General features: G+C 40.2%; 1 protein-coding gene across 1 annotated transcript in view; it reads left to right on the plus strand.

The window, feature by feature from the left end:
* RAB31 (RAB31, member RAS oncogene family) overlaps positions 1-11,323 on the plus strand; it is a 150,780-nt gene extending 139,457 nt beyond the window's left edge. The window contains exon 7 of the mRNA XM_023228514.2: positions 7,988-11,323. Coding sequence (XP_023084282.2) covers positions 7,988-8,082 — 95 coding nt within the window. The 3' untranslated portion in view covers positions 8,083-11,323. The remainder of the gene's footprint in view (positions 1-7,987) is intronic.
* Positions 11,324-11,635: the final 312 nt, after the last annotated feature.

The following is an 11,635-nucleotide window of genomic DNA, read 5'->3' on the forward strand; positions in this document are numbered from 1 at the left end:
GTCACTGCCCTCCAGCCTAGGCAACAGAACGAGATCCTATCTCTAAAATAAATAAATAAGGTAAATATATTTAGAGGCACAGCATATTGGCTTGGAAAATTGGAATAGGGTGTTAATATGAAAGACAACAAGTTAAGACTTGTGGGTAGTAATCATGTCTTGTTCTGGAATCATTTGTTCACAGAGTGTTGTGCTATAGGCACCTTTGGTTAGTCGCAGGTTTAAAAAATTTTAAAGCAAAGCAAAAGGTTTGCAGATTTTATAATAGTACAGCCAGCTGTCAGGTGAAGGTAAGTTTAGCAGTTAAGGAACAAGGAAATGACAAAGACAAAGTTTGTCCACTTTCTTACCCCCGAAAACATTAATTTACCAAATGCAATCCACTTAAGAAAGTGGACAAACTTTCTTACCCCAAAAAAGTTGAGTTAGTGAATGTGAAATAATGTCATTTCAGCATATGGGCAAATTGGGTCTTCAAAAGGCATGTCTTTTATTCCAGCAGTTCTAAAGAAGAAATTGGTCAGGTGTGCAAACATAATAACAAGATGTAACATGTGTGGAGCTCTGATTCTGTGCTTTTGTTGCCATTGCTGAAATATATACTAGCTCATCAATGCAACCTTGATCCTGTGGAGTAGGCACTGTTATCACCCCTATTTTACAGATGAGGAAATTGAGGCCTGGAGAGGCTTGTAACTTTCTCCAGGGTACACAGCTAATAAGTGAGAGACAGGCAGGCAGGCTCCGGGGCACATGCTCTTAGCTTGTCTATATCGTGTCTCATTGCACAGCCTGGTTTATTGTAACATTATTCATGATAGCAGAAAACAGGAAATTACTGAACTGTCCAAAAGTTAGGAAATAGTTTTTAAGAAATCATGGTACACTGATATAAATAGGTAATTCAGAAGGATGACATAAATCTTTGCTGACATAAAAAAGATAAATCATTGAATGTGAAATGGAAGTTACAGAGCAGTTCATATAATATCCTGATTTCATGTATTTCATATTTCATATTTCATAATATATTTTAATATCCATATTTCATATATTTCATAATATATTTCAGTATATCATATATAATGATAAATAATATATTATTCCAAGAATATATCCTTCTTGGAGGGATACATATCAAAATGTTAACAGTGATTGTTTCATGATGGTCAGATTCCAGGGAACTTAAAAAACACTTTATTATGTAAAATTTCAAACATATACACAAGTACACTGAATAATATAGTGAGCCATTGTTTACTCAAAACGAAACTTGTGTCATCTCTATTCCATCCTATGCTCACCACCTGTATTATTTTGAAGAGAATCTCAGACATCGAATTTAATCTGTAAATATTTTGTCCATAGTTTTTTTAAACAATGACAATTACATTATCATATGAATAACCAGAATACTGTTATATTAATTGCTATCACAAATAAACAGTCGGTGGTCAAATTTCCAAAAAGTTCATAGTTGTCATAAATGGTTTCTTTGTTTGCATGTTACCATTTGTTTACATCAGAATGGAAATAATCTCCACATGCTGGGATTAGTTGGTGTGTCTTTTAGGCCTCTCTTAAGCAATAGCTTTCCATTCCATCTTTCTTTTTTTCCCCTTATGCAATTTGTTTATCCAAGAAATTAGATCAGTTTTCCTGCAGAGTTTAAGACAGTATGGATTTTGCTGAGTTCCTTTTTTTTTTTTTCCTAAGTAGTATTCCATTGCATGCATAAACCACACAATTTGTTAATCGATTCACCTAATATTTGGATTGTTTTCAGTTTTGGGTGATAACCAGTAAGGGTGCTATGAGCATTCATGTACAAGTCTTTGTGTACGTAAATATCAAGGAATGGAATGGCTGGCTTATCTGGTAGGTGTATGTTTAACTTTCTAAGATTAGAATGCCAAACTCTCTTCCAAGTGGTTTTACTACAATATATTACCACCACCAACGTGTGGGAGTTCCAGTTGCTCCAAGTCCTTGTCAACACTTGGTACTGTCTGTTTGTAAAATGTTAACCATTCAAAAGGAAGTATAGTGGTATCTCATTGTGATTTTTGTTTGTATTTTCCTAATGACTAGTAATGTTGAGTGTCTTTTCATGAGCTTGTTTTCAATTTGTATAACTTGGTGAAGAGCCTGTTCAAATTTTAGCCATTTTACATTGGGTTGTTTGTCTTCTTATTGTTGAGTTCTAAAGATTACTTATGTATTTTGGATACATATTTTTTATCAGATATTTGTTTTTCAATTATTTTCTCCCAGGCTGTGGCTTGTCTTCATTTTCTTGACAGTGTTGTTTGGAGAAAAGAGGTTTTTAATTATTGATGAAGTATAGTTTGTCAGATTTTTCTCTCTTGATTTGTGCTTTTTGTGTCTTATAATTTCTAAATGTTAAAAACAAAATTAAAGGGATACATCCATATAATGGAATATTATAAGGGATAAAAAGAAAATGAGCTATCAAACCATAAAAAAATGTGGAAGAACCTTAAATGTGTATTGCTGAGTGAAAGGAGCCAATCTGAAAAGGCTACACACTGTATGATTCCAACTACATGACACTCTGGAGGAGACAAAATTGTGGAGCCAATGAAAAGATCAGTGGTTACTGTAGGTTGTTGGGGGAGGGATGAATTGGTGGGTCACAGGATTTTTAGGGCAGTGAAACTGTTCTGTCTGATACTATAATGGAGGATACATACTATTATACGTTTATCAAAACCCATAAAACATACAGTGCCAAAAGTGGACCCTCCTGTGAACTATAGACTATCCTTGTTAGTAATGTCTTCAGCAAATATTGGTTCATCAGTTGTTACAAATGTTCCACTAAAGCAAGATGTTAAAAATGGGAGAAATTGGAGATGAGGAGAGGAAGGTATGTACCAACTCTCTATTTTTCACTCAATTTTTTTCGTAAACCAAAAACTGCTTAAAAAATAAATAAAGTCTATCAATTAAAAAAAGAAAGGGAAAGGTGCCTTTGAGTGGTAGGGAAGCCTAATGATTTTTTTTAAGGTTTTCTTTTTTTTTTTTTTAACTGCAAGTTCCGGGATACATGTGCAGAACATGCAAGTTTGTTACATAGGTATACATATGCCATGGTGGTTTGCTGCACATACCAAGCCGTCATCTAGGTTTTAAGCCCTGCATGCATTAGGTATTAGTCCTAATGCTCTCCCTCCCCTTGCACCCCATCCCCTGACAGGTCCCGGTGTGTGATGTTCCCCTCCCTGTGTCCATGTGTTCTCATTGTTTAACTCCCACTTATGAGTGAGAACACGTGGTGTTTGGTTTTCTGTTCCTGTGTTAGTTTGCTGAGATGAGGGGGGAAGCCTAATGATTTTAAAGTAGCTCACGTCCCTCTGTGTTGGACACCTCGGCATTTTGGACCAATTGTGACCTCCCTGATTTCCCTCGTGTAGGTGCATCACCACTTCTTTACCTCCCTAGACTTTTAACTTCAGGGTTTTTGGTCTCTGTCTCGACTCTCCCGCCTCCAGGCAGTTGTCACCTCCTGCCAAGCATCTTCCACAGTTTCCCTTTCCATCTGTGCTTCCTGTTTCCCTGTGGCACATTTAAGGCTCACTTAATCCCTGACCTGGGCTTTCCAGGCCTTCTGACCCAATGAGCTTCTCACCTGAGAATCCATTCCAGTCCTATATAGCATGTAGCGTGTTCCTCTTTATCCTAATATTCAGGGCCTTCTAGTAATCCTAATATTGTCTTCTTTATGACAGCAAAAGGACAGTGATAGGGAATAACTTCAAATAGCATGTGTGTGTCCCCCAGTTCTGCGTTCTTAGGACGATGTTCCATGATCGTGAGTCATTGCTGTGTTCCAGAGACCTCCTCTCTACATGGCTAGAGGCTAGAGGTCATTATCAAGAGTGAATACTGCCAAGGCCTAGCAAACTTGGTCAAGTTACTCATCTGGATGATTCAGAAAATCAGATCAAGAAATAGATGTTACACAGCAACTGCCAGCATTGCTAACACCAAACAAAAGATAGCCAAGCCTAGTAAATACTGGAACTGGAATGAAAGGAGAGAAGAATTACATACAGCGGAATTGTTAGGGGGGAATCAGCACTCACACAGGAAATGGCTGGTCTACCACACCACACGGGGAAAGGGAACAGCCCCAGCTAAGCTGGCTGTTTTATTTTTGTTGTGTGTAGATGCATTACAGACCAGTTCAGAGCCAGGATAAAACTTACAGGCTAGGAATTTGTTTTCACATACTGTGTTCCTGTGGAATCATTTCTAAAACCTGCTTTTCCTCTGGACTGTCAACTCTCAGGAAAACTGAACTTCAAAAAAAAAATATTTTAAACTTCCCCTAGACAGCATCTTACAAAATCCAAACCCTATTAAAATAAACACTCTGGCTTCAAATTTATGCTCAAGGACAACTTGTTCTGGAGGCTGAGTACTTAGAGCACATTTTCTAAGAGTGGAAACCTGCAGACGAGGCTCAGAGCCTGTTCAGATGTTTGTGTATATATTTTTGTCCCGCTCTGTGCCCGTGTAAATAATACTGATTCAACAGTGTTCCAAGGTGATCGCCTTGGTACAGAATGCCATGGCCATTTTCCAAAACCATGTCTTTGTGTAAGTGCCTTGAACCTTCCGGTAAGTTCTGAATACCTTAGGCCCTAAGATCGGGATTTGCGTTCAGGGTTTGCGTGCTGGTTTCACGTTCTGGTTTCCTGGCGCAGGCTCCCTTCTCCTTTTAAAGGTGCCGGCCTCATTGTTAGATCTGGCTTCCCTCTGTCTCTGTGTGGAAGCATTTCCTTCTCCCTGTGTTTGAGGTTGGCATGTGTGTGACTCATCCCAGGCTGGGAGTTTTGTAGATGAGCAGCATAGGTCCCGGTCCCCTGACTGAACCCTGAGAATCGACAGTGACCATGAGTCACACAGCATTTCTCCCCGCTATGCAAAACCCATGAGCCATGCACAGAAGACCTCGACTGCTGGGGACTCCCTCCATCTTCATGGCTTCCTCTGCTTTTAGTGACAGCCGTGTGTGTTCCTTTCCCACATTCCCTCTATAAGTGAGGAAGGCTTGGAGGTTTTAAATAACTGGTCCGAGTTCAGTGAACTGGAATGCTGATTCTCTCACATCTCAACACTCTTTCTACCAAAGGAGAAAAATGAAGTCTGAGAAATATTTTACTCTAATAAGTGAAATTTTGAATATTCTGAAGATAAAGGAACCTGGCACTCCTATGAAGCCAGGTTCAACAGCTGATTCAGGAGTGCTGCTAAGAGTTCAAAACATGTGGGAGGGGAGTCTCCTTGAGACACAGCCAGGCCTTCCTCAATTTTGCATTCTATGCATCAGTGCTCATTGTTGACTGGGGAGAGAAATGAGAGGCAGCAAAGAGGAAGGAGGTGGCAGGAAGCGAGGAAAGGTGTGGACAGACCGTCCTGGAATCCTACTTTGCTCTCTGTACGCTCTTTGTTTCCAGATTTTCACTTTACTTTTCTCATTTTAATAACTGTCTTATATATCAATTTTTTCTTTAATTTGTGTACTTTCCAAAGCAAAAAAGTTATGAAAACAAGACATGAGGGAAGTAAAGTCGTGGAGGGCTAAAACACTAATGCTGTTGTGCTAACGTTAGAGTTAGCATAAGGACACCACAGAGTTGATGTTAGCATAGGATGCTGATTTTGATACTGTAAAAAAATGCTAAAATGTCAACTCCTTTTACTGATAAGTAAACAGCTCTTGGCTCTTGGCTAACTAGGGCAACAGCTGTACCCATGAGAATTATAGTACTGTCCAAAAATAGTTCAGGTGCAAAAGCAAAAGTCCTCCTCGGTGTGTAACACACTCAGGAGGCTCCTGAAATATTACTAACTTCAATAATGATGTAACTTGACACTGTCGCCCCTTTCTCTTCAGGAGTAAGTAACTCTTTATTGGCAAGATCTGACTTGGCTAGATCTTTAAAGAGTACTGGTGGTCATTGGAGACTTCCTTCTCTATTTATCACTTAAGGTTGACCAAGTAGAAGAGGCATGTTGTTTACTCCCTTTTAATTGTGGTAAGTTTAAAAGAATAGCTTGTCCAGAAAAGGAAAACTCATACTTACGGTCTCCTTTGCTCCTGGATTAGGACTGAAGTGTTTTGGGGATGGCCTGCAAAAGCTCTGTAGATCTCTGTTGGCTACACAAAATGGCAAAAGCCACAGCTGCAGAAATTGTTGCAAACTTTTCATTTGCTTCATCATCAAATGAAGATCTCTACTTTCACTTTTGAGTTTGGAGTTAAATGCTGGTGAACTTAATCTTTATGCTTAATTAAGCTTTGGTGACTGTCCATACCATCTGATCTACGCAGTGTATTATTACCTTTGAAATCAACTCTTTATGTCCCTTGTGGAAATGCACCTCTTCTGGGGTGTTTTTGGCTCTCTATATGGTCATTAGGTAACATCCACTTGCATTAAGACTTTTTCAGGGCTCAACACATGGTTAGTATTCCGTGCTTTCAGTGTGTGTTCAGATTCTCCTCTTACTGGTTTTCTTAGACTGTACGTTCTCTAAGCAAATGCCCATGTGTGATTTTTAAGATGTGCTGGGGAAAAATAAATCAATAGCACAACCAAAAAAAAAAAAAAAAAAAGGACTTAAAAATAGTCCCAGCTACTCAGAAGGTTGAGGTGGGAGGATCCTTTTAGCCCAGGAATTTCAGGTTGCAGTAAGCCATGATCAAGCCACTGCACTTCAGCCTGGGTAACAGAGTGAGGCCCTGTCTCAAGAATAAAACAGAATCCTCAGTTTAGAGCTAGTGTTTCATGCCTTTTTCAAGGGGGATAGAAAAGTAGCAGAGAGAGCTAATGTGGTTTAATGGGAAGAGCACAGGCCTTGGGACCCATGAGGAAATCAAGGTGTAGATTATAATCAAAGCACCAGCTCTACTACTGCCTATTATTGATGGAACCTTCAGCAAAGCGCTCAAGTTCTTGAGTCACAGTGAAATGGTGATAATAACGACCATTGCATCAAATTCACAGGGCGAGGTGAGGATGGTGTTTGTGAAAATCTTTGAAAACTGGGAGCTACTAAGGTTATTTCCAGATTGCATTGCCTTTTTTCAGAAAACAACTTTATTGAGATAAAATTCACATACCATACATTTCACCCATTTCAAGTGTACAATGCGGTGGTGTTTGGTATATTCACAGATCCATGCAGCCATCAGCACAGTCAATTTTAGAATAATCACCTCATAAAGAAACCCATACCCTTTAGCTATCATCTCCCTGGCCCCTTCCATTGCCTGATTAATTTTTATTTTGTGTTTATTTATAGAGACTCTCTGATAATTTTTAAAATTAAGTTAAGTAAAAATAAGATTACTTGTGGATGACATTAAAATACAGTTTCTCCTGTGAAAAGTGTCTCTGTAGGGCTTTCCAGTTAATGATCTAAATGCCTTGGCGGGACGAGGGATGATGAGCTGAGTGTTAGTAAATGACATTGCTAGGAAGATTACAGTTCAAATCCATTTCTATTTTGAGAAGCAGAAAAGATGGATGAGTACTCACTGTTACTGTTGAAGTCACGGTACCATGAAAGCTGCTCATTAAATCAGGACGGGTCTGTGGGAAGGCAGGGAGGGAAGAGTGCGCTGATGAGCGGAGGCTGGGTGGGAACTGCCTCCAGGAGTGGATCTTCCTAGCCCAGGAAATCCACACCATCGGGAAACTGCTGGACTGTTCCTCACCTGAACTTCCTAAGCCCATGAATTGGGCTTTATGCAGCAGAACTAGGGAGGAAAGGATAGGAAGAAGGAAGGGAGGGAGGAAAGGAAGGAAGGAGAAAGGAGCCCTTCCAGGAGCACCTCTATTTTCTGCAGAGCCCAAACATTAAGCAGGAGTGTTGAAGTAGGGTGAAAATCTGTGTGTGCAGTGTTGGCTGTGGGAAAGGGAGCTCACCGTTGGCCTCCTTTTTGTTCTAGGCCGCCAGATCCCACCCTTGGACCCCCATGAAAATGGAAACAGTGGGATCAAACTTGTGAAGCCAACCAGTCAAGCCAGCCGCCGGTGCTGTTGACCCAAGGGCCGTGGTCCGTGGTCCGTGGTACTTGAAGAAGCCAGAGCCCACATCCTGTGCGCTGCTGAAGGACCCTATGCTCGGTGGCCTAGCACCTCACTTTGAGAAGAGTGAGCACACTGGCTTTGCATCCTGGAAGACCTGCAGGGGGCGGGGCAGGAAATGTTCCTGAAAATGATTTTAGAAAACCCTGGGAAAAGCCACCACACCACCACAAAATGGCCTTTAGTGTATGAAATGCACACAGAAGGGAAGTAGTTGCATTTTTGCTACAAAAAAAAAGAAAAGAAAAGAAAACCTTTAAAACTTCTTGGATGTACAAAAGTCTTACTGCCTTATTATGTGTGTGGGATTCTAAAGTGGTGTTCCACTCGGATTTCCCGTGCTACCTATCCAAATTCCAGTAACTGCTTCAATGTCATTGCCTTTGTTACCTAACCAACCTTCACTGAAAGGCAAATTTAATTCAGGAGGTTAGTTTTTAGCTAGCTTTGGAAGCAAGCCTTTATTTATTACTTTTCAGAAGGAAATCAGAGAAGTGTCAGTGGAGCGTCACTCAGACTGAGACTGGAGCTATTACAGAAGCCAGGAAAAGTGTATTAGAAACTGTTGTCTACATCACTTTGAATTGGTGAACATTTTTCTAAGTTATGGTCATATATACCCAAACAAACCAAATCAAACTAAATTATTGCGTATAATTTTGGGATCAGGTGGCCTAGTTTGAAAGACTGATTTAAGTAATTACCATGTAAGTGGTGAGAGATGCATGTTATTCAAGAGACCATCTGACATGCATGCCCTCTGCAGGAATACATTCCTCCTCTCTTAGAGAAGTTTAATGCACCTAGTATTACTTTACTAAGAGAATATCTCTTGATGTCGTATCTAGGGGAAGAGAATTAACTGGAATTAAATTTAATGTTTAAATCTAAATCACTGGGCAAACTTCTAATAATAGCAATTAATAATAGGTTACAGGAAAGCCAGCCAGAGGAAGTATCAGCACTTTAAAATTCTAGACCCCAAAAAACTACAAAATCAGAAAAAGTATTTTTATGTTTCTAGCTTGAGGAGAAGGGTTTTAGGGCTAACCAGAGGTCCGACCCTGGAATGTTAAGGAACTGAGACTGGGCTTCGATGAAAACCTTCCTTTTCAGATTCCCTGTCTGCTCAATTAATTAAAGATGTTTGAATCCAAAGGAAGTAAAGGACAAAAAAGTGTGGAAAGGAAGAGAACTGATTCCTACTAAAAATTCAAATTCTATTACCATTCTAATGTTCATAAAAAGTTGGGATCAAGAAGCAGTTGATTTCCTGCCAGGGCTTATATTAGGGGGTGATTCTTAAAGGACATTAGGATCGGTGCTCAGAAATGGTTAATCATGCTGTGTGCTAACCAGGGCCAGCTGGTACCTTCTTTACCATGAGCATTCAAGGGACAGCTAACCTTTATCGACAATCTATGTTGTGAAAGTCAGGAAAGAGATCGTGAGCTGCTTGGATTAAAGACCTGGCACTTCAGTTACTCACGCCTCCACGTCACTCAACTTAAGAGAGTTCATTGACAGTGTTAGGATGTGAAGGCTGGAAAACATTTATTTTGCTTCAAGAGTTCCATTTGGCTCTCCCAAATAGGTACCTCAAAAACTGTTAGCAAGTGGCATTTGGATGTCTTGGCAAGACCTTTTGCAGGGATTTTTAGGGTTTTTTCCACCTTGTCCACATTAATGGTTGGCATGATTGTGCTTGCAGGCCAAGAAATGATCATACCCTTGCCAAAGGTAAAAAAAAAAAAAAAAAAATCAAGTTGAAAATTGAAGTGACCTCTTTCCAGCTGACATGCAGGCTTATTTTGTAACCTTTCCTCATCCAGTTTTCCCTGAGAACCTGGGTTTATCTCTTGACAGCTGTTCAGGTTTTCAGCTAAGGGGTAAGTATCCTAGCTGAGAGTTTTGCATCTTTGGGCTGGGTTTGCAGTGGTTGTGTTTTGCATAAAATGTCTAGTCTTAGCCACACATAGTGAGCTACCCACTAATGAGCCCATGGTTTTATTTCAAAAGCACATGAGGATGTGAAACCATTCTGTTACCTTTCTGTGTTGCCTTAGCTATTCAAGCCAGTCAGAGGACAATATATATATTCTCATCAGCACTCAGTGAAGAGAGTAGATCACACTTGGGCACACTGGGATTCACATAAACATTGTATCTTCTCTGTGGATGCTGAGGCCTTGTCTACAATGAGACTTTACAGCCTTCTTTTGTTTTGGCTCAGGATTACTTCCTGGCTGTCTAATAATTGAACCATAACCACATAATATTATGTAAAGGCCTGGAAATTACTGTTGCTAAAAAAAAGTCATGTAGTTTCATGTGATGTAGCATCCTTGGCATCATTTTCCAAAATATGTTCCTTCTCCCTTTTTTTTTTCTTTCATGTGTGGCATGAGTGTGTATCTGTGTAAATATGATTGTATATGTGTTACTGCGACATATAATCCATTTCACTGGCTGAGTTTGGCCCCTAGGCGTGTGTTAATATAAGGTAGACATGGCTTCTCAGAGGGATGGCTTCCCAGTGGAAATCTCTGAGAATGGCAGTGGAGTTGTGCAAGCATTTTACGTCGCCACATAATTGACTTGCCATTTTATGGTTAAAAATGGCACATTAGGCTGTTGAGTATGACGTTACCTTGCAGACCAAAAGGTTGAAGGCCCGAAACTAACTTTTAGCTAACAATAAGGGCTGTGCCCCCGTGGAAACTGAGTTCATTTTCTGAGAAAGGTTTGGATGACTGAAATATTTCCCCTACAATCAAGGTCCTTGACATGTGATGGCTGAAACTGAGCTTTTTTGCGTGGGCTCCGGTTCTCACTGTTCTGCAATGCTCATGGCAAGTTGAATGGTGAGCTAGCTTATAAACTAAAGGGCTCTGAGCTGTATTCAGACCGATTGGGTATCTAGCTTACTGTTTTAACATCGTTTCGAAACCAGACCCCATAATCCGATGGCGCTGCCCTGTTGTGCAAACTGCTCCCTTTTCTCGTGTTTTTGTAAAGAGCTTCTGTGTGGGCTGGACCCAGCTCTTGCACGTACAAGACACCGCTGCAGTCAGCTAGGACCTTTCCGCCATGTATTCTGTTCTGTAGTAAAGCATTTCCATCAGCAATGCCCAATTGTATCTGTTATTTTTGGTTTAACACACACTGATTCATACTAATAAATATTTTAAGTTTTATCAAGTTTGTCTTTTTCTTATTACAATGTTCAGTAGAATCATGTTTTAAAAATCAGTTAACTCAAACAGAGAATGGTGATTTCCCCAGGGAAATGTGTGCACCTGTACATATGCAGGCATGCATAAGGATGTTCCCTGAACCACTGTTTGCAATAGCAAAATGTTGCCTTCCACTAAGGAAATGGAAAAATGAAATGCGGCCCAGCCACGTGATGAAAGCTACCAGGTAACGAAAATGAACTCACTATCAGGCATCAACGTGGATCTCAAAAACAGAATTTGGAGTGCAGGCTGCCATCCTGCACACCCCCA

This window comes from Piliocolobus tephrosceles, chromosome 18, assembly GCF_002776525.5.
Source record: "Piliocolobus tephrosceles isolate RC106 chromosome 18, ASM277652v3, whole genome shotgun sequence".
Taxonomy (NCBI): domain Eukaryota; kingdom Metazoa; phylum Chordata; class Mammalia; order Primates; family Cercopithecidae; genus Piliocolobus; species Piliocolobus tephrosceles.